Source organism: Sardina pilchardus, chromosome 7 (genome assembly GCF_963854185.1).
Source record: "Sardina pilchardus chromosome 7, fSarPil1.1, whole genome shotgun sequence".
In the NCBI taxonomy this organism is placed as follows: Eukaryota; Metazoa; Chordata; class Actinopteri; order Clupeiformes; family Clupeidae; genus Sardina; species Sardina pilchardus.
This window is the reverse complement of record NC_085000.1, coordinates 29596506-29620004: the sequence shown is the minus strand read 5'-3', so window position 1 is coordinate 29620004 and position 23499 is coordinate 29596506. Positions and strand designations below refer to the sequence as shown.

Here is a 23499-nt window from a genome sequence, read left to right as displayed (position 1 = left end):
TACGGCTTATCCAAACAAAATCTATACGGAGAAAATCAACAAGCAGTTACAAAGTTAAATGTTTATTTTATATTTTGAAGGGCTAAAAATAAGACTTGAAATTCAATACATTATGTGATGGCATTCCTGCAGAAATCTTTTATTAGCCTCTCCAAAAATCCAAAACTTGCCTAAGAAATTCCAATCATACGTTATCAACTTTCCAAAGACAGGCCTAGAATCTCAGACCATTTGACTGACTCAACATGAACATTTCCAACCACAAGAGACAGGAAAAGTTCTACAGATTACTTTATGAAAAAATATGCCTTTGCAACCTGCAAAATCTCACCATTTCAAATTACAATAACCAATGGCTGTACTGTGATGAGGAATTTAACCAAGACATTACTGAGAAAAAAAAAAACAAAAAAAAAACAAACATAAAAATGTCTTTCAAAAGCAAGACCAAAAAACATTATCTGGCGAAATACAGCTGAGAAATAATAAAAACAATGTCTGAAAACAGAATATCCGGGTCACGGAGTTAAATGAGTCACTGGAGTGGGACTGATTGACCAGACATTGACATTCCGCTCCCATTTTTTTTTTTACCTTAATTTTTAAAAATCCCCTTTCCGTAGACTACCAACCCATCCCCTCCCCCCCTCCCTCACCCTGCCCCTCGCATTTTAAAAAGGGACTTGCTTTGAGCTCCACCCAATTTGGAAGTGTCCATTTCAAATTTCATTAAAAGGTTTTTCCCCTGGGAATCTTGATACATGGATGCGTAGAAGTCCCTTTTCAGGTATAAGGCATTCGGCAGCGTCTCCACAGTTGGATCATGTTGGGAGAGTCGCCCACCCAACACAACACCAACTCCAGTCTTCAGCTCCCCGAACAGTGCCTTCACTCTGGGATCTGATGTTAATCTGGGTCTGCGATGTCCAAGGTCCCTACACATGCGAATTAAATAAGTTTGGGCAGTTCAATTAATGGAAGCAACAAAAGAAGAGAAAGAAAGAAGAGAAGAACCACAAAAGGGAAAATCACAAGGCAGAGAATAAGCCAATATCAAGTAGTCGTAATACCTAGTCAAATTAATTTTATTTGAGAGTTCCCTTTGATTTCACAAAACATATAAAATGCATTCAAAAACACACTAAACAAAAGCAAATATCAATAGGGATTCTCATAACTGCCACCACCACCACACGGCATCCACTGTATGCACACTGAAATAGCTCTCGTTCGCCACACCTCTTCACATTCGAGCTCAAGTTCACCCAAACAAACACACACCCCAGACATCCCCCCCTCCCCCCAAGCCCTTCTCACAAACAACAGCATCACATCACATATTCACACTAACAAGTGAGTAACAGGGAGAATATAAGCACACGCCATACAACATTCACATCGGATTATATGTGTGTATATATGTATATAGGCAGAAAGGATACAAATACTTAGAGATTTTTCTTAACAGTCCACTACATTTGTTATTTTTTGCTTTATATTCATTAACCTATGTCATATTAAGAGATAATAGAAGGAAAAGGATGAAAGATCATAGAATTCTAAAGTTGAAAATGTAGTGTCCTTCAGCTGGTCCTGGAAGAAGGGGGAAAAAAACAAAAACAAGGGAGAGAAAAAAGCCACTCGTACTTGCGGATCCCGCTCACACTCGCTCAAACACAGTTTCTTCTCACAGCCTCCCAGTTCTTTTCACACTTGCGTTCACTTGTCTCTCTCTCTCGCTCTCTCTCACAGTCCGTTCGTTCATACCCAGTCGCTCACTCTTCGTCAACCAACAATCCACCACCACCATCTCACTCATTGTTCATCTCAGCAGAATTTTTTTTTGTTTTGTTTTGACAGACTTAATCCTTTTTTTTTGACTCAAGCATCCATTGAAAAGGGGATAAAAAGGCAACACCCACCGTCTAACACAGTAAATGCAGAGTGAAGCTGTGTTCTTTGATGGCATAGCATTTACACATGGGAAGAGGGGTACTGATACTGAGCTCGCTCGAACATTGCGGCCAACGATGGGCTTCTTCCAGGGAAATTGGAAAAGAGGTGATGAACTGCAGAAGAGATTTGTGAAGGCTTGACCTTAAAAAAAGCTTCAAACAAACGAAAATGCAAAAGCAACTACACACAACAGAATTTAAATCAGTCTCCGAACTAACTGACCAAGGGTCAGTTTATAATGTTTTAAGTTACATTGTCTAAAACATGAACTTTGAAGGGCAAAATTAAATTTGATGATTTGAGTGTGATTAAAATATCGTCATACTTTGTCAGAGATCATGTGACGTACATAGCAAAATAAATTAATGTAATCACTGAAACCAAAATTAATGTATCTAAATACATTTAACCACGCCACAACTTTTTAACCACTCTGTATAACTCTGATAGGGAATTAGTTAACAAGAATACCAACATTTCGTTTTATCTTTTACAAAAATGCTAGGCATCTTTTTGAAACACAAGAAACATAGCATCTAACTACAAACAGCTCTCTCTCCCCCTCACTCTCTAAGTACTTACCCAGGTACCATATAATCTACAAATTTGAATACCTTCAGAAAACAAACTCAAATCAAACAAAAACCAAACCTCTCTACATTCCCCAGCTAGACTTAGTCTCCATGCTAGACCCAAAGCTTGAGTTAAACCCACTGCCTGAGGCAGAGTTGGAGCCCGTGCCCCATCCCAGGCTAGCTGAGCTTGGGGTGCCATAGTTGTTGTTGCTACCACTATATGTCTGACCCTGCTCACGACTACCGCTGCTCTGGCCGGTGGCGTTGGCGCCGGTGGCGGGCGTCTGGCCGCCCTGCTGGTTAGCCAGCATGCCCATCATGCCCCAGCTGCTCTGGAGCGCTGCCTGTGCCGCCGCCATCATGGCTGGGTTCAGGCTGAGCGCCCCGAAATTCACCCCGCTGTTGGGACTGCGACTACTGCCAAAACCCTGCCCCCCAAACCCAGCCCCAAAACGACCCCCACGATCCATCATTTGCCTACTATTACTGTGCTTCGGCTCAGCGTTGGAGATGTGGACACTGGTCCCCTTGATGATCAAATCTTCACCGCACAGGGACTGAGCAACCTGCATGGAGGGGAAAGGAGAAAAACAAACACCAAGCCTCATTCGTTACACAATAGAACCATCAATTCTACAGACCAATTAAAACTTAATGTCAAGTAAACAGGTAAATTCTAGCGCAACCAACAAACTTACCTGGTCATCAGCAAAGGTGACAAAGGCAAAGGCCCGGAAGGGTTTGGGAATGAAAACATCTGTGACTTCGCCGTACTGCATGAAGAACTGTCTTAGGTCATCAGTAGTCATGTCCTCTGTGCAGCGACCAACAAACACCTTTCTGCACCTCATGGGCTCATCTGGGCCAGCCTACAGCACATCAGTACCATTCATATCACCACACGATCCATTAACCACTTCACACCAGCAGTAGAAACAAAAATTGGGTTTGAAAGTGCTAATAAGTAGCCTATACAAATAAACATTATTTTTGAAAGAAATGTACAAATTTTGACCAATTTCTTAAAAAATACATTGTGAAGTCAAAGAATCCAGGACATTCTGGATAATAGTTTGCAGAAAGGTATGAGTGTAATGAAAGGAAAGGCAGGTTAGTAATGCAGCCCACTGTACCTTAGAGTTTGGCAATTTGCAGTCACACCACCTTCCATCAATCATGTGCCGCTGGGACATCACTTTCACTTGGGTTTCATACTCGGTGAATCTAACAAAGCCGAATCCTTTGGAATTGCCAGTTTTAACATCTCGTTTGACCTGCAAAGCATTACAAGTAAATTACATCCTTCTGTTCAAGTATATAAACTGCATTCCCTCAGAGTTCACGGTGTAGGTGCATCACCCTACCTGTACCATGATGACTTCTCCAAATGTAGTAAAATAATCCTTCAGGTCTTGTTCTGATGTTTTCCAAGGCAAGCCAAGGACAATTAGGTCTGAGGTCTTCAGGGGGCCCCTCTTTATCTTCACAGCAGAAGCAGCATCCATCTCATCCATCTTCCTCTTGTTATCTGCGCAAGAATGAATGACACCAGAATACATTCAGCCATCATAGAACAAATTGATCATACACTTTTAATCACAGAACATAAATATATACATATAATCTATAAATAGAAACAAAGCAAAGAATCTGTGTAATTGCGACAACAGGACAGGGGAAGTAACGTTAGCAACCATTCATCAATATGGCCCATCTGTTATGCAGGCCGCAATACAAAGGACGCACGTTCATTTTAACGCAGTGTCGACCCCAAAAAGCGACAGCTGAGAAATATGTATTCGTTAGGCTGAAAACACAAAATTCACTGTACCTTTGGGGTAATTGACGACATAAATTAGGTTGCCCCAGTCAGCATCGGGTGCGTGAAGTACTCCTTCAACCAAGCGGACCCCTCTCATGCATTGAGAAACAGGGTTCCTGTATCGTAGGCCGCAGGCTCCGGGGAACTGTGCAGCCACAGACGACAACAAAACCGTGCCATCGTCTTCAGATGGGATCTCCATTGGCTCCTCATTTTCATCCTCCGCGACACGAATGTAACACTCTGTCATTTTGAATATAAACGACTTAGAAAGCTAGTTAACAACTTAAACCCCGCTTTCCTAAACCTTACGGGTTGGCCTGCCACTCGGTTCTCCGCACTAAATTATACGAGGGTTGCTAACTGGCTAGCTTGCTAATTTAAGCTGCACTGCAAATGATAAATCGTGCAAATAAATGAAACCGTAGCAGGCACTGCTCGTCTTTAAATAATCACTTTCCTGGTCGCTGTTGCGCGGACTGGATATCTGGTTGCAGTTTGTGCGTTGGACGAGTCTCCTTCACAAAATTCTACCACCGGCGGCCATGAGAGGCATAAGCCATCAAGCTAGCTGGCTAACAATGACCATGCTTTCGAAATGAATGGCAGGATATGTTTCGCGCTCTTTACCAGCTCACGAAACCGGATAATTGAACGCTTCTTTGCAGAAATAGCGGTGCGAATCTGAAAGGATGCTGAACGCGATCTTAAGACGAAGGTTGCACAAGCTTTTCAGAGGGTTTGCTGCATTCAAAGTGGAACAACGAAGGCAGCTTCTAGATTCGCTCCCCAAAACTTCTAACAAAATGGCCACCCTTGTGTCATTGAAGGAATTACATCATCATTTGGGGAGGTCCCATTTTACGTAGAAGAGGGTTTGGCTTGCAGCATTTTCCGTTTAACCAGTCGAAAAATATATAATTGTGAGAATGGAGACATCGAATATATATTAATTATAGTATTTATAGTTCAACACAATATAAAATAGATTTAGAGACTTAGGTCTTGTAGAGAAAACTGGCCGTTCAAGACACGCATTTTAAGAACAAGCGTCTGACCCAATGAAATTCAAATTACATTAACGCGGTTATATTAGCAACGGCAGACGATGTAGGCAGCAGTTTGATTTGTAGGCCTACGTGACCCTCACGGATGCGCAATGATATGATAGACCTAACTACAAGCACAATCATAGAATGACACATTTTTCAAAATAAATTCATGTTTATTCCATGGTTTATAGCCTATTGTAGCCTATATTGTATATTGTTAAACGTATAGCCTACAGGCTACAATGAGCCAACTGGCTTGTTAAAGGTTATAGCTGCTATCACACCTTTTAAAAACTGGTTCTTTGTAGTACCTAGGCTAGGCCTAGGCCTACTTGTGATTTGTCAAGACAAACACAGCTGGCGGTGTGGGAACCCCTATAAAAGCTGTCGCTGATGACCCACTTCTCTCAACCACTGACTACAGTTGTGCCATGGAATTATCTGTGTTTAGGATTTTCATATTTGTCTTGTAGGTCCTAAGGCTCTAATCTAATAGCCTAGTTTTCGTTGTTACTGAAATACTGTTGTATTATAAATAGCCTACATTTTTCTTTCATAATTTAATGTTTCATTTACTTTTGTCCTTTAAGATATTATTTACCGGCTGTGTCAGGATACCCACTGAGTGTTGAGAAAAGAGATTGGATTGCAGATTCACCTGTTACGGTCTCAGGTAGGCTCCTCAGTGTGTAGTGTTATGATAGGCCTACATGTTGATAGTTGTTTATATTTGCATTCTATATAGCCTATGCAATAATCTAAGCTATTTGCCTAAATGTTTTTCATGTTTTTGAAATATAAAAGTGACAATTGCTCACATAGCCTATCAATTGTTTCTATAGCCTATTTCGATTTTTACTCTTTCACTCATGAGTGCATTTGCTTTGTGTTGGTGGAGTTTGCTGACAGCCTTTGTAAGTGATATTTTCACCATCAGGGGAATCGCTTGACATATTCCACACACAGATAAGTTAATGTTTTTTTTATTAATGGGTAGATTAGCACCTCCTTGACAATCGGAAGAAGAAAAAGTATGTGTTGACACAAAACACATCTCTCAGTCATATTTCATCTTCAAATGGACTTTTCATTTTAAAACTACACCACTTCACGTTGTATTAACACATTTTTTACTCAGGGCAGAAAACTGGACCACACTAGAACATTCTTTAATATGTTAAAAGTGTGATGTCGAAGAAAGTAGATAATTATCATAATTTTAATCGACGGCGGATATTTGAAATGCAGTTCTAAACATAAATTCAGAAAAAGCTGAACTTCATACTGATGGCAAAAAAAAAAAAAAATGTTCAGATGTCCACTCCAACTGGTCAATTTTTTTAATCCTTCATTGGATGTACATAAAAATAATCACAAACAATGATAAGGTTTGATTTTGTGTGCCTTGTGAAACAAAACGCTTGCCCTGATTGTGAAACTACCCATGAATAGTAGGCCTACTGATCTTTATGTTATGTTTATTAATCAATTGTGCAGAGGGAGATGTTGAATGCTTCTCAGAATACATGGAACTCTGGATCCACAGAGTGAGAATAGAGGGACTGAGGCTATGGCTCTCTGGCATGATGCGAATACAGGGTGAGTTCTGTACTCACAATTGGGACTGGAATCTCTTTCGTGAGGTTGTGCCACATTTTTCTGTTTTAAAGTTTATGGTATCTGAAGAGTTGATTCATGTCATTGTAATATAACTTCGTAGTTTATTTTTACATTGACTCACACATAGGTCAATTATGTTACAAGGGCATTGTTATTTGTCTCTGGAGCAATCTGAGGTTAACTGCCTTGCTCAATGGCACAACAGTGGAAGCCGGGAATTAAACTCACAACTTTTCTGGCTACTGCATGCTAGCCCAGCTCCTTAACAAATATGCTATACCACCATTCAAATGTGTATTACCTTTGGTGTGTACACTACCAGTATGGTCTTTATTGTTAGTTAAACAAGATGTTGCAAGGTTATTACCTTCTTAGATAGGGAGTTCATAATTATTGCCACTAATTGCAGTGTTACAGTGCAATTGCAGTGTTGCATCTTCACTACATGCTGTAATTTAGTTCTCTGCATTCGTTTTAGTCAGTCTAGCTTCTCTGGACCAACTGAACCAGCAGCTGGCTGCATGTGGATTTGCTCTTCATAAGGATCCGGAAAAGAACTACATCTTCAGAGTTATGTACAGTGGTTGCTTTGTACAACTTCAGGTATAAGATGGCTGTGGTGGCCCCTTCTTCCTCATTTCCTCATTCTCATTTCCTTTGAGGGTTATTCTAATGTTCTGCAATGTCTAAGGCAATAGAAGTTGGTCATCAAAATGTCAGATTTCTTTTGCTCTCAGAAATGTTTCTGGCTTAGTCTTAGTTATTCAAATCTCAATGTCCTGTCCTCCTCATGACATAAAGTGATATTCTGTTGAATATTTCTTATTCTCTCCCCCACCCCAGTATGGCATCTATGTACTTGAACTTAGTTTGCTGAAGAGAATACACCGTTTTGGGGGTAGATCACACAACTATATCATGAAGTGTCCAACAGCTATATCTCTACCAAACCGAGAGCATATCAAGTGTGACCCAGCCTTTATACAGGTGAGTCTCTTCACTGAATATAGTCTAGTGTAATTATAATTAACATAGGATATAATTAAATTATTTATTCATTATTCATTTTAATTAACGTTAAAGGTGACCAGGGAGATCCCACTGGACAGTTGGAATAAAGAGGTATGCAAAGAGAACAGTGTGTATGGATGTATGTAAAACTTTTGGGATATTGATTTTGGATCAGGATTTTACATGCTTTCTTTAGCTTCAATGGTCTCTTGCTCTGAGGGGAAATCTTGTGGTTGCTCTGGAGGATGCAAGTCTTATACAAGTAAATGTAGAGCGCAGACAATCAAACATCACCATTCAAGGCCGAAGAAGAGAAATCCTCAGGCCTGTTTTGGTAAGTAACTACATGTTATCCTAGAGCCACATAGTGTAGGCCACTAATCCAATTTCAATGTAATCTCTTTGTCCTTGTTTTCAAAATGGAAATCATTTCCTCTCAGTGATGACACATAATGCAGACTTTGTTGTCTAGCCTACTCTAGATTTTATTCACATGAAAATGTTTATCGACTTGTGCCATTTTAATCAAGCATTGTTAAAAGTAAATATTCAGGATAGCAAAAATAAGTTGAATCAACAGAAATGGAATACAATAAAACTAAATTAACTAGAAAGGCACTCTGAGAGCGCAGACCTCCGCCTCCGTTCCTCCTAGGTTGTCATACATTTGAACCTAAACTATTCAGATTGCCACCACGTGGCCATACCATGGCATCACACCACTAAGCGAAACACATAAACGGCTCCGGAATTGCGAGGGAATTACGGATCACTCTCAAATGTAATCGTTTCTTCCTTGGATCATGCCTGACATCCATTACTTTTTGAGTTATCTTGCTAACAAACAAATAAAACAAACAGACAGACAGACAGACAAACATACGCCGGTCCCCGATGAAAACATAACCTCCTTGGCGGAGGTAATTATTTGAAAAAATTACTGAGAGACACTACATTTTCTCAATTCACTCCCTTTTGAATGGCCAAATTTACAACTAGTTTTGTGGAAAGGTGGCCATCTAGTGGCCACAGAAAGAAATACAGCCTACCCATATAAGTATTCTTGTTATAGAATGGGCAACAATAGCAGTATTATTACTGTATTAGATACAAGACAACAAAAATAAGTTAAATCGACAGAAATGGAATACAATAAAACTAAATTGAATATAAAAAAATTACTGAGAGACACTTCATTTCTCAATTCACTCCCTTTAGAATGGCCAAATGTACAACTATAGTTTTGTGGAAAGGTGGCCATCTAGTGGCCACTGAAAGAAACACAGCCAACCTATATATTGTATTCTTGGTATAGAATGGGCAACTATTATTACTGTATTAGATACATGACAAAATTGCAAAGGTTCCTGTTATTTCAAATCAGTATTATGTGTTCTTCAGATAATGGAAACCAAAGGTGAATTCCTACCTCTCAAGCTGGTCAGTGGACATTATGCATACAGCATGGAGGCTACTTGCCCTGGTTGGTACACAATACACATCAAACTATTACTGAAAATAACAGAGCAGACACTTTACAGAGGTTATAGCTAAAATACAACACAAGACCATGAAACATTACGAAGCCACTTATGGGACATGTAATGCCCTTATTTGTGTCCAAGAGATGTGTTAGATTGTGAGTTTACCATTGCAGTGTCCAGGTCTGTGACTGAGAAGACAGTGCTGCACATCTTCAAACGGCGCATGGGCTTGACGAAGAGAGGAGGGTATGAGAATGAGACCTTGACCATCAGCAGTGTGGTGGTGCGCCAGACTGACACGTTCACCTGGACTGAGAACAGTGACTTTGTTCAGCTGGTGATCCCTACCTCAGTCATACAGCGCAAAAAGGTAAGTGAAGCAAGGGCCCAGCACGTAAGAACATACTGTATGCAGCAGAGGCCAGCAGAGGGGAGAAATCCAAAGTTCTCGCGAGAGCACAATTTGAATTGTGTCTGCAAGATACTCTGGCAATGAGCACTGATGCACGCTACTTTTACCCCATGCATTGGGGGAAACCAATCACATCGGTGTATCTGATATAGGCGGGCCAGAGGCGAGCTAAACTGATGTTGACAGTGCTGCAACGTGCAAAGTCAGTAAACACAATTGTGTCAAAGTCCGGAATCAGTCAGAGTAAGCATTGGTCGTAGTGTTATCCATTGCATATTGCATGCAGTGAGATTTTTAAATGTATGCTTGGTGCCGCTCCTCGAGTTGGGCCATTACATTATAAGTGGCCAGACCCTTAATCTGAAAGATTATCAGGTTCTGGATTTTCCAGGCTAGGGGTGTCCTTCTCTGTCTTCAAGAAGCTCTTGCACATTGAACTCTTCCGAGGGTACCTCCTCCCCTAACACTTCTACCACCCCAACACACCTACTATGCACTTACCCTGCACTCTCCCATCTACCCTTCTCTGCCTCATATCACTTTCCCCTTCGACTACACTTTGACCAGTAATTCTATAGTATAGTGTTGACTGATGTGTTCATTGCCACCTAAGGTCCCCTCTTCATTGAAACTTGAATGTGATTCATCCATAAAAGTGTATGCTGCCTTAAATGAGTAAATGTAAAAGTTTTGAGTAAAGCCGCTGTGGTGCTGCCCATTTATTTATTGTTTTATCCCATTTATTTATTTATGTATTTATTTATTTTCTCTCACACAGAGCTGCACAGGGGAACTTGGAAAGGAGTTCCTGCAGCCCTTCTTCAGAGTAGATGTGGTACTTTCCTTTAAAGAGACAAATCACAAAATGCACTGGACCATGGAGAATACACTGCCATGCACGAGTGAGTATAAAGTTCTTGAAAATACTTTGGACTAACTTTTCACTAACGCCACAATTGTTAGCCTGCTCCAGAATGCAGAATAGCTGGAATGTTTTTTGAATTTTCACTTTGTGTGATTTTCTCAGGGTCCAGGCCCACAATCGTCGAGTCACAGCCTTCCTCCACACCTCAATTTGCCATGACAGTTTTTCCAACACAGTCCATCGTTACTGTACACCTTCATCCGAAGCTCTCGACTCTTGATGGGATGTTTACAGAGACTTTTCCCAAGGGCACCCCCTCTTTGACAAAAGCAACACCAGCTCCAGGTAAAAACATAGCCACATCTGCAATACCTGTCACCCCTCACTTTCAATACAATCAAGAATATTACACAACAGCAAAACGTACAGGAAGCCAACACTCAGATGTCAAAGGCAGTACAACTTTGAAGACCAGCCAGGCTTTCGCAAGTATACAGCAACCCCACACCAGTGTCTTTGAGCATACTGAGTCATCCCCAGTGGTGGATGAAAGTGCTGTCGAGACACAAGCTATGAATCAAACATCCGCAGGAACGGGTCAGACACAGGACAGGACCTTGAGTCAACAGTATGACCCACAATTCCCTTTCTCCGCAACGACCCATCAGTCTCCCCAGGAGTTGTCAGATTCTCCACAAACCGAAGAAAAAGCTGGACCCTCATCTCTAACAACCCCAACAGCAACTGTGAGAAGTAACGTTGCTGTCACATCAAGGACAACACATAATCAGACTGCTGCTTTTATTGAGACATCATCACTGGAGTACGTGCAAAAAACTCATGGTCCAAGATACACAGATGATCAGATTCAAACATTTTCAAACATTTTGTTGGCTTATACCAAGTCAACAGGCCAAGTGCCAGACAATTCCATCAGTACATCTTCACAGACTACTGAAACTACTCCTGAACAAGACTCCACCACTATGTTTGCATATGTGTCAAATCCAGTGACTATCAGTGTGACGCCAAGACACCATCAGAAAATGCTATCGTTGGTTCAGACCACAGACGGGGCATGGACGTCGTCCATCACAGATTTGCCTTTTGCCACACCATTTCAACCCTTAGCTGAATCTCCTCAAAGTCCACAGTTCCCCTCCTCCTCTGCATTTACTATGGAGGAGGTACAGACCACTGTGGTGGGTTCACCCTCTCCAGCCTCACATGCTTCACAGACGGAGCTGAGGGAAGGGGCAGCCAGCAGCACCACTCCTCCACAGGCCCCTGGGCCCTTAAAGGGTTTCGTCACCAAGCTAGTGATGGCAACCTCAGATCAGTCAGATGCCCCTGCTGGTCCTTCAGTCGAGCAGCTGCACCCTGGAAGCTCAGCTCCTGATTCCCTTCAAACTCTTGTTCCACATTTCTCCGTGACCACAGAACTTAATGGAAGACCCACAGGCATGAATGGAATCCTGCACACAAGTACACCTGCAAGGAGCAGTCCTTCCTTTAATACAGAGACCTACTATGAGAGACAAAGAAGTGCAGTCACACCATCTAGCCAGCTTACATCCCTTGACAGAAACACTCACAGGTCAATGACCACAGACGGTATTCTGTACGGGAACACAGGGCAGACAAAGGACACAAACGCAGTGTCCACACAGCAACTGACCTCTTCAGTGGAACACCAGGGATCCCGCCAAGTCGTCGACTTGCAAGTGCCAAACTATTCAAATGTCCCTGAACCACACCACTGGGCCCTGTCCACATCTACACACTCACAACCCAAAGCTGAGGAGATACACTTTGAGACAGTACCAACGGGCCCAAGCAACCTAACTACACATGCTGAGATCTCCGTCAGTGACCGAGCATCTAGTACTCTCCCTCCTTTAAGCCTTCAGCCTTTGAAAGGTACCAGTAACATCACAGACAAACAAGAACTAACCTCACTGCAGCCACAGAAAAGCCAGTTGCACGCATAAACAGCTCGTCCCCCACATCCAAGTTTCACCCTGAGGATAAGCAGTGGTGCTAAAATTTCAAGCAGGCCTCAGCTCTGAAGCAAAGCAGAAACCCAAATCATTCGCATGGATACGGAAAAAAAACATGACCCGACCTTTTTGCCAGTTGAGCAAAACAGCAACAACAGGCAGCAGGTTCTCCTCACCGCTGCCGTCACAGACGAGTGGGTGGCAACAGTCGCCACGGTGATGGCTGATTATGACAGCGAGCATAAGCACGGCTATGCCTCTCCACCAGCCACTGCCTGGGGGCAGACATTCACCAAAGAGATTGGGGCCAGCAGTTCAGTAAATATGTCTTCGTACAGCATGTCTGCACATGAAACAGATTCAGGGCACCTTGCACTGAGCAGATCAGCATTGCCTGATGCCTGTACGGCTTCCACAAGAGACTTGGCATAGCACAGCACAAATATTTGATATGTCAAAGTTGTTATGCAATGGTAATTTAAACAAAAAGGTTATTTGTGCCGTCTGTGGGATTGTGATTTAATGATATTGATAATCGGTAAAGACAACAAAGAGGTTTCCAATAAGGTTGAAAAAGAGAACAAATCAAGTACATCTAAGCAGCCATTTCCATTTATTCCACATCTGTGTAAACAGTTGAATAAAAAACTAAACATAACCACTAAATACCTAACCTAATGTAATGCATTTGATGGAATAAAAACATATTCCTTTTTATATATATGAGAGAGAGAGAAAAAAGTGGAGAATTGTCTCTGTTGAACTTGTTCTAGTGTCTGTTGATCCTATTGAGCTCCTGCAGTTCAGAATCTGGACTGCAGAGTGTGCCATTGTTTATGTTTTCAGCCGTTATTTTGAGGACTGACTTCACACAACTCTTAATTACAGGGCTTTCTTTTCAATTTTATATTTTCATAAGAATAAAACATGTTTGAAGATTTTGATACATTTTGCCCAGATACTATATATGAGGACCACCTGTATCTGTCTTTAAATTACAGATCTTTCCGGAGGCTGTGTGTTTCCAGAGACAGTGTAGCATGCCTGGGCTGAACCTCAGCTGAGATGTATCAGGGAAGTGCAGTAGGGGGATCTGACTCCGTGGGGCTTTTTGTCCATGCCTGAGTAAGTTCAATTACTTTGGTCAAATGGTCGGGTATTTTGAGTGCAGCCTTGAAATTCCACTAAGATATATGCAAGAGGGAAATATCTGTGGGCATTACTTATGAAGACATAATGGCTTCAGCCCCGGAAACACAATTTGAGTGAACCATGGCACCACCTGAGACAGGACCAAGTAGGGTCAAGTATCTAATTAGCTATACATTTTAGTTGCCATATTCTGTCAAGACCACTGAAGTTCAGAAAGATGATTAATATTATTTCATTAAGCGAAAACAAAGGTCACACACTAGATGCTGTTGATTTAATGAAAGATTGTACTACTTCAAGCTGGAACTACCGAGCCTGTCTGGTCTTGGTTTGGGGCACAGCACCTGATTGACTCTCGCATTAAGCAAAACAAAGCTATCAAAGAGAGGTGTAAGTGTGTCTGTGTTTGTGTGTTTCTGTGCACGTCCAGGTAGGGGTAGGGGTTGAGGATGTTTTCCTTGTCTGCTACTGTTTGGCATCTGGTCCATTAACTGGTGAACAGGAAACGAAACAAGGCCACCAAAGACCACCGCTATCCTTTGCCTGGCACGTGGCTAACCGTAGGCACTATATTATCAGTGCAGACTCTGAAGTGTCAGCCTTTGTTCAGTGGCACAGTCTCTTTCATGTGTTGTTGTGTGTGTGTGTGTTTTTTCCCCCATTTTTAAAAATTCCATTCCGAGCATATGGCTCGCACATCTGGGACGCGCTCAACATGCCACCCCGAACCCCGATCCCCGCACTGCTGCCGTGGAGGGAAGCACACACGTCTCTCAGATCCTGCGTCTCGCTTAAAATAATTATCATCCTGTCACACCACGCTTATTTAGAACACTCAGGTTAATACGTTTCTGAGGTTCGTCTGCTGCACAACATATGGATGAGGTGGGGTGGGGGGGGGTGGGGGGGTGTGTGCGTCGTTTAGGAAAGTTTAATCTTGCCTGGCTGGGATGCTCTTTGGCGGCTTCCGAATGTATGTAAGCCAAGGACCAAGTCTCCAGATATCCTTGGCCTTGTAACGTGCGGTGTACTGGTAAGGTCACAGATTGTAATGTTGTTGCCGAGGATCTGTGCCTCTGGTCACAGCTTTGGTTCCCCCCACGATGTGCTTCCTCAAGTCCTCCCAGTGGAGGGAGAGGGAGAAGCAGAACAAGCGTGTTTGGAAGCAGAGAAGATGAAGGGATGGAGGGATGCTATGGAGAAAGAGAGAGAGGGAGGGAAGGAGTGATGGAGAGAGAAAGAGAAGAGAAAGGAGAGGAATGTGTGTGTGTGAGAGAGAACAAGAATGAGAGAGAGAACAGAAAAGAAAGAGAAAGAGGGTGAAAGAGAGAGAGAGAGGGAAAGAGAGGGAGAGGGAGAGACTGGATTGGGATGCAGGGGCCCAGTGGTTCCGCGCTACCTCTTCATCTCACTTGCCGGGTAATTACAGAATCACGGGTCAACCATGCATGTAACCACGGTGACGTTGCACAGTAGCAGATGTGCTCATGGCATTATCGAGTGAGCACGTGAAGGTAAACAAAAACAGATGCAGCTGGTTGCTAGGGACTCTCGCCAAACTTGCGCGCGCGCGCCTGCACCCCTAATTGTTCCCATGTGTGGTGTGGTGGGATCAGTGCTGGAGAAACGTCTTGCACGGCGGAAGTGCCGCGTTTAAGAGATGCCCGGCTCTCTGAATGGGAAATTTGTGAATGAGATTAGCGGTGGTGGTTTTGCTTTGAGGGAGGGAGGGAGGGAGGTGGAGGTGTGTTGGGCTTGGGGGGGGGGGGGGGGGGGGGGGGGTGTTGCCTACTGGCATTACCCCCTCTCTTGGTGAGGAAAAGGCTGAATGTGCATTTTTCCCTCCTTGAGTCTGCAATAGGCATTGGTGGTGAGCAGAGTAGAGTAATTCAGCTGTGAGAGTATTGAGACTGAGAATATCTCTGACGGGATGACTTGCTTGCTCTACCCAAACACTGATAGTATTTACATGTAGCACAGCTACCTACCCCCCCCCCCCCCCCCCCCCAGATCTAATTAGTTCTCAGTGCACAAGTGATTCAAGTAACAGAATCCATGGCATAATATGTCTACAGTACTATATGTATGCTGAAGGTTTGGAAATAGATGTGCTTCTGAAACTTGATCAGGCTTACTGAAGATGGGAATTCTGATCAGTATTGCTCCATACTCGTATATGTATTTTGTGAGAACCAGAGCTCGGAGATCTGTAGTTTTTTTTTGTTTCAAATGAGGTGGAAATGCAACAAACTGCCCGCATCACAGTGAAGTAAGGAAGTAGTTCACGGAACAGTGTTTCTGTGAAATTTCTGTTAGTTCAGATAGGTCAGCAGTAAAAATAGTTCCACTTAAGTTCTACAGAAAAGTTTCCTTACACTAGTCATTTATAGAATGATTTTATTATGTCAAGTTATCTGTAATCCACCATTTCCTGTTGATTACAGGAACAGTACTAACGTATCCTACATTTCCTTCCTGCTAATGCAACACCAAGTATTATCTTAATTTATGAAAGCACTCAGTGGAAAACTGTAATAGAAAGTTCAAAAGGTCAAACCATTGTTTCTCTTTCTCATGTCAGCCTTTCGTTTTGGCGTGCTATAGTGGAGCCAGATCACATTTGTCTACAATATAATCACTTTATTGTTATGGTGTAAAGGATACTCTACTTTGAAATCAAATATCCTCTCTCATCTTCTAAAGCATCATCCACTGTTTGTCTATTTGCATAAGGCTGCAGGAATCTCCAAAGGCTAAGGCCTTGTTAATTTGGGTTTGATTCTTATACTTGGACTCCTGCTTGGTGTGTGTGTGTGTGTGTGTGTGTGTGTGTGTGTGTGTGTGTGTGTGTGTGTGTGTGTGTGTGTGTGTGTGTGTGTGTATGCATGTGTGCGTGACACTGTACAGTGTCAGGGAGGTCCCACTTGGCCTTCATCCAGGTCTGCAGCCCAGATGAGAAATTGAGGAAGGGGCTCAATTTCAGCGATATCCTGTGTGTGTTAACCTTCTGATTATTCACAGGCGCTAATTCCCCCTCATGAACACGTGTGTGTGTGTGTGTGTGTGTGTGAGAGAGTGTGAATGGTGCGTGTGTGTGTGTGTGTGTGTGTGTGTGTGTGTGTGCGCACGCATGCGTGTGTGTGTGTGTGTGTGTGTGCATGTGTGTTTGTGTGTATTAATGACATCCAGGTTAACAAGACGCTTGGAGAGCCCTTGAAAACACAACTTAAGGCTCAGTTTTTTCCCCCACTGATATTTTGATTAACAAATGATTAGCTCGCCCTGCGCCCGTCGCCATCGCTGCGCCAGGCTTCCAGACCTGCCCGCTTCACCTCTCCTCTCCTCGCCCCCCCCCCCCCCCCCCTCCTCCCTCCCTCCTCCTCCTGCTGCTGCCGCTCGCCTGCCACGCAGCCCCCTCTGCCAGCCATCCGCACCTCCTCTCTCCCTCTCATTAACCACAACTGTCAGATCCTCCAGATGACGAGCAATTAAAGCAGATAATAAACGCTCGCCATCAATTCCTGCTTGTTGATGTAGCTGTTGTTGTTGTTTCTTGCTGTTGATGTCGAACAGAGAGGGGTTGAGGGGGGGGGGGGGGGGCTTGGGGTTGGATGATGGGGGGGATACAGATTGGTGGGGGCTCGTTTCTTATGCCACCTATGTGGCTGCCTTTCCCGGCACTTCTGTACCGCGCTGGTAGCCGAATTAGTCTCTCGCAGCACTTTGCCAACACTAACAAAGCCCCCTAACTGCTTGGCATAAGGCAACAGGCTGATAATAAGGCCCGCTGAATGTTCACAATTAGATCTTAATCAGAGGCAGAGCGCACGAAGGCTGCTCTTTTATCCGCAGGCTTGGGAAGAGCGCAAACAAAGACGGCACAAACTGCCAAGATAAAATACTACTTCTTAATAATCGTGTCTCGCAGAGGCCAAGAGAGCCCCGGTAATCTACTGCGACGCTGCACACACACACACACACACACACACACACACACACACACACACACACACACACACAGACAGGCACACCAGGGCAACACACTGGTGAGGACTCGGCTGTTTGCTCTTGCATTAAGCATGACGAGTGTCACGACCACATTTCCAACAAGCGCCTCTCCTGGGGATGCAGGGGAGTACATGACTGAGTCGGTGTTCCTGTTATGGATCCTTTTTTTTTAAAATGCACTTTCTAGCAGTGTTCCACACTTGTGTTGTTGGGGATAGGTCACCAAAGTCTGCCAGTGTAAATGGGCTGTCAGGTTTTTGATGGGCATGCAGAGATTTTAACTTCAAAAATGTTCTTAAATGTTTGGAAAGCGTTCAGAGGATGTCAAGAAGACAAGAGCTTTAGACAAGGCCTTAAAAACAATAGCACGACGCATATCTCCTGACACAATGGCAAAATGTTACCATATCCATTACAGGATCAGTGCAGGGCTGCCAGGAAAATACACATGCTGAAACAGGCCCTGTTAAGAAAAAGACAACCAAAAAAAGAAAGTTAAACATCTGATTTCCGACTTCTGTGGAAAAATAGACGCACCTTTTGTTTTGAAATGAAATTTCCCTGAAAAACACCCCTAAAACTAAACAAAATTGACAGTCACAGGATTTATTGTCTTTTCATCCTTTGTTTTCGGCCAGCCGTGTTTGCGCTTTTGCCATGGAAACGGAGGAATTATTTACTCTTAACCCTCGTTTACAATAACCTTCCCTTTCCTGACCAAACAGGGGAGGAAATATTGGGTCAAGCAGCTTTATCTGGCAAAATCAGTCTCAGTTTCAGGGAGTGTACACAAGTATACACACACACACACACACACACACACACACACACACACACACACACACACACCCTGTAGGCACGAACATTCACACTGACACGCACACACATGTACTCAACCACAATTAATGATGGACTGGAAAGTCTATTTTTGAGACGTAGCCATCCTGTTTTTGGCTATCTTTAAGAAGAGCTGGAAACACTTGGATCTCGACAGGGGGCAACTTCTCAGACAGGCCCTCTTGGGACAGTGGTCAGAGGAACAGGGAACTGGCCTTGCAGAATGGGACTTTTTATATCTGGGCCATTAACCTGTCTAAAACGTGCACCTCTGTGTTTATGTTTATGGTTCCTTTGTCCAAAGCGACTTACAATGACATCAATTGACATTACATTAACATTCAAATTAGCAGTTTATAGTAAAGTCTTAAGGCCTACATAAAAAGCAATTATTAATAGACTAAATAGAATGAACAGAATGATAACAACCATAAACATACTAACTGTTAGGGAAATTAATTAGTTAAAAAGCAATAATATCAATAATACATTTTATTTGTAGAATGCTACATGTTTAAAGCGCTGAACATTGTAGGATTAAAAATAAAAGGATAAAAAGGTCAAATGAAATCAAAATTAGGAGGCACACATAAAAGTGTACAGAAATGACGCAAACAAATCTATAGGCTTTTGAAGATCCAAAAACTACTGCTAGAATAAAGAGCATGAGTTAAATCATTCCACCAACCAAGACTCATCTACCTATCCCTTCTACCTTCTACCTACTTCTATTGTTAATATTTCTTTGCATTTAAAATGTGTCCAAATGTACTCTTGATGCATGAGATGAGACATCAGAATGAGATAGAATGTCACATTTTCTCTCTCTCTCTCTCTCTCTCTCTCTCTCTCCCCTTCTCTGTATGTGTGTGTTGTTTATTTGTGTGTTTATCTTTGTGTGTGTGTGTGTGTGTGTGTGTGTGTGTGTGTGTGTGTGTGTGTGTGTGTGTGTGCATGTGTTAGTGTGATAGCTGCTACTGAGGCCAACAGCTGAAGCACTAGGTGGAGACAGAGAGAGTTACATCGGTCACCGACACCCACACACACAGACACACACACACACACATACACCCACACACACACACACACACACACACACACTCACGCACACACATTCACCAGCCTCCATGTGGTCTGTTGACTTGTGACAATGGATTATCAGGCACTGGTGTTTCATATTTACAGCATATATGCACCGTAGAGAAGCGAAAGGGAGGAAATTCCTCAGTTCTCGCCGAGCTGTGAGGGGATTGATAATGTCTTACAGAGCCACAAGAACAATTAATAGCAGGAGTGTGGACAGACACGCAGCAGGGATGGCTGAAAAAAAAGCCTCCCTCTCGAGTGTTTTACCGCGCATGTGTTTTGTTTACGGTCCTGGAAGCCGAGGACGAAAAGAGTGAGAACACAGATGACTATTCGAAACAGACATGGTGACATTTTCAAGGCGAACATCAAAACAGAACTAAGTGGGTGAGATGAGATTTTGAGAAGTTCAGAACATTGACACCAGTCTTACCAACCCATGGTATTTGTCATTGAAGTGAACCTTTCACATTTTTGCCTGTGTTTATGCGAGTAAGCACCTATACCATTTTTGCTGGCAGCCCCATTTGTGTGCTGATGTTGGACTTGTTTAAACGTTGTTCGAGGGCACTCTGCTCATTCTACATTTCTGCATGTCATGCATACTTGAATGGCACATTATGGCCTTACTTAAGGCATCCATTACTATACCAGTGTGAGAGTGGAGCAGGCAATCACTGCATACAACAAGATGCTCTCATCAATGGCATACAGTATTTTCACTTTGTTGAAGTGTGGGATAACTTGCAAGATTTTCAGAACCAGGCTAAGAATTCAGAACCTTTGTTGATACCAGCTTTGGTTGTACAAAACACATTAAGGGGAGATTTTAGCGGTGGTACCTAGAGAAAAGCTTAGATCTTCAGTACCCTCGTGCCACTAGATCGCATGAATCTTCTCCGTTTACATTAATCTCATTTAGGATACTTTGTTGGGTAGGGTTCCCATAAACAGTCATAACTAAAAGGGGGGGGAAAGCCTGACAGTTTAGATGAGGAAGAATAAGCATAAAAGCATGAGGTGAGCAGAAAGTGCATGTCACAATTAAATGACTTAATGGCCAAGGGTCCCCAGATAGATCACATTCCATTTGCATCAAGAGTCACTATAATAAAGACTTTGTAAAACTTACATTGAAATTCAATTAGGGTGTTGAATACATAACCAAAGCCGTGAAAAATGAACTCATAGGGGGGTCCCCTTTTCATTTTTGCCCCAAGGCAAAAGAGAGCATTAATTTAATACATTCTGTGCCTTTGGTTTCCGCGTGTGCATTTGTTAAGTTACCGCACATTTCCTTACTAATGTACATAATACAGTAGGGAAGTCTGCCAAAGGACACATCAGACAAGATGAAGGAGGAGAATACTACCGTTCCTCTGCCCTCGCTTTTATGTTGGCTTTGTTGCACTCTGTTAAATGGGTTGATCAATTATACAGTTAAAACAAAGATGAGTGGATAGAAATGAACAAATAATTGTTTTGACTTTTTTCTCTCTTTGGAAAACTATATACAGTATTATCTGAACACCTCTACGGATGTATAGCCTAAATAAAGCGTACTTCTGTTGCATGGCAAACTCTTAATTGTCTCGCCTTAATGAAGACAAAAGTTTTCTTCTGTGTTACAGTTGCAAATATGCAGCACTTTCATCAACCCAAGCAAACAAAAACATGAACCCTCAGATCAGCATCTCACTAAGAAGAGCGAGCTAATTAGCGCATAACTCATTAACAAAACCTAAAAAGCAAATATAGGTTTGCATGAGGTCAGTCCCCTTTTTACCCCACATAATGAATTACAGAGTAATTAAATTGTGTGAAACGTTGCAAAGAGGAGCAAAGTTGTTTGTTCCACGCGTCACAAATAATGAAAAGAGCAGGTCAGCTGTCAGGAGAGTCAGCTCCTCCCTTTGCTCCCTCAAATGAGTTCACCCGTGTTTGGAGATGGCTTTGTTGTGCTTATTGGTAATGGCCATAGGGCGAAAAAAGCACAGGGACACTCTAGTGCTATCAACTTTATTTCTGGTAGTCTCCATTTTGTTTTCCACTCCTTCATTTACAGAAATACAAGACCTGAGAATAGTCTTTCGATTTTCCCCTTAAAGGAGATATGTGTCTGATTTGTTTAGATTGCCTCAGTTGAACTGTTCTGCAGAGTATTTATGTTTTGGGGTCAAGTACTGCTAGGATAGAGGTTTGATATGGAGTATCACCAAACACTCTTGAGACGCTTTTAACTTGAGATTTTTCTTCATGTAAGTAAAAGTAAGTAAGTTGTATAGACATTTCATCTTACCTTGTAGAATTTAAAAAAAATCCATTGTACCTTTCTTTGCATTGATTTGGTACTCCCTCCTACCTGTTCCTCAGGTACACAAACATCTGAGGACATACAGTATATCAAGCCCTAAGCAAATCCAGGGGAAAGTACAGGGCAAATAAAACTGCTTCCCACACTATTCTCCCCTCTGTGAAGATGACAAATCCATTTGACTTGCTCAGATGCACTATGTACATGTGTTTGAGACACAAAGGAAAACAACACTTCCATTTTCACAAATCTTTAAAAACAACAGAATAGGGTCTGGCACAAACAGTGCTAAAGTGGAGAGGGGGAGACAGGAGGGGAGGTTGTTAGTCGGTGAAAAGCATCCATTATTTATTGTAAAACTATGAATGTAGAGACGCTTTCCCTTGTTTCAGCGCGCATTTTTCCATTTGTCTCTTCATACTAAATTTTTCAAGGCTTTTTTTCACATCAGATTGATGCTACTTATAATTACCGACTTTGCACCAAAATCACATCTGACATGACTTGGTTGGAAAATTGGAACATTTCTGAAGGGGTGGGGAGAAAGTCACCTGGGAAGAAAGGGGATGCATCGAAAGAGAGGAAGTCTCGTGAATGATTAATGCTCTCCCCGGAAATGTGACAAAATCATTTGAATTAACAAAAAAGATGCAGCGCCTAATTGAAAAGTTTTCATTTATTTATATGTGATGTTAGAGAGCTTCTCGGGCACCTCTGCAAACAGCAATGCTCACACGTTCACAGTATTGTGACCTTAGGAGGAGGAGGGGGAAAGAGAAACAAAGAAAAAAAAGGCCTCTACTTGAGTGCCTCTTTTTATTTATTTATTTTAAAACAGAAGGATACTCCAAGCATAATCCAGATTTTGCCATTTGGAGGCTGAAATAATGGATGGTGTTCTCATGTATATTTGATGCCTGCATGTTGCGAGGGAGATAAACATGCTGTTTGAGATGTTTTTCGCCTCTGCCGGGGTTGTGTACTCCCACTACAATTGCGCGGCATCTACAGCGAGCGAGGCTCGACAGTCACGGAAGGGCATTCAACTGAATGGCAGAAACTGGGCTTTCCAGTAAGACACGATTCGCCCACCTCCACCACTCTGCCGCCCCGCCGCCGCCCCAGCCGTGTTCCTTTTAGCACTGAAGTTGTTTATTGTGTATGTTTCCACAGAGGATGCAACGCCCAGAGAAGTGTTTTATTGATGCTGATAGAGGCCAGGCAACCACGTTGTGCAGTTGTATGACCCTCTTTTAGTGAAGATCTCTTCTCATCACCCGCATTTAATTCCCGCGTCCGTCCGCT

The 23499-nt window shown here is 42.7% G+C and overlaps 2 protein-coding genes across 4 annotated transcripts in view; one reads left to right on the top strand and one right to left on the bottom strand.

Annotated features, from left to right (window-relative positions):
• Positions 1–46: 46 nt before the first annotated feature.
• tardbpa (TAR DNA binding protein a) lies at positions 47–5177 on the bottom strand. 3 transcript variants are annotated; one of them, XR_009939865.1, is made up of 7 exons: positions 4363–5175; positions 3896–4059; positions 3665–3805; positions 3230–3400; positions 3013–3097; positions 1923–2069; positions 47–935 (listed from the first exon to the last, which is right to left on the bottom strand). XR_009939865.1 is itself a non-coding variant. In XM_062541712.1 (6 exons), the coding sequence occupies exons 1-6, from the start codon at positions 4601–4603 to the stop codon at positions 1975–1977; spliced, it is 897 nt and encodes a 298-aa protein (XP_062397696.1). In that variant the 5' UTR covers positions 4604–5175; the 3' UTR covers positions 1070–1974. The 3 variants fall into 3 exon arrangements, 2 of the variants coding, with proteins under 2 accessions (XP_062397696.1, XP_062397695.1); XM_062541712.1 differs by lacking the exon at positions 47–935 and having other exon boundaries at positions 1070–2069; XM_062541711.1 differs by lacking the exon at positions 47–935 and having other exon boundaries at positions 1070–3097; positions 4363–5177.
• Positions 5178–7933: 2756 nt separating this feature from the next.
• Positions 7934–23499, top strand: part of c7h1orf127 (chromosome 7 C1orf127 homolog) — a 33678-nt gene continuing 18112 nt past the window's right edge. Inside the window, exons 1-8 of the mRNA XM_062542046.1 lie at positions 7934–8012; positions 8109–8147; positions 8233–8370; positions 9438–9519; positions 9694–9890; positions 10711–10834; positions 10960–11142; positions 14380–14385. Of these exons, the coding sequence (XP_062398030.1) occupies positions 7944–8012; positions 8109–8147; positions 8233–8370; positions 9438–9519; positions 9694–9890; positions 10711–10834; positions 10960–11142; positions 14380–14385 (838 nt within the window). The 5' untranslated portion in view covers positions 7934–7943. The remainder of the gene's footprint in view (positions 8013–8108; positions 8148–8232; positions 8371–9437; positions 9520–9693; positions 9891–10710; positions 10835–10959; positions 11143–14379; positions 14386–23499) is intronic.

Coding starts and splice junctions, on each gene's coding strand:
- tardbpa (XM_062541711.1), bottom strand. CDS start 4,603: ATGACAGAGTGTTACATTCGTGTCGCGGAGGATGAAAATGAGGAGCCA. Junction 3,806..3,895: donor GAGAAGTCATCATGGTACAG/GTAGGGTGATGC, acceptor AATGCTTTGCAG/GTCAAACGAGATGTTAAAAC. Junction 3,401..3,664: donor GCAAATTGCCAAACTCTAAG/GTACAGTGGGCT, acceptor GATGTGCTGTAG/GCTGGCCCAGATGAGCCCAT.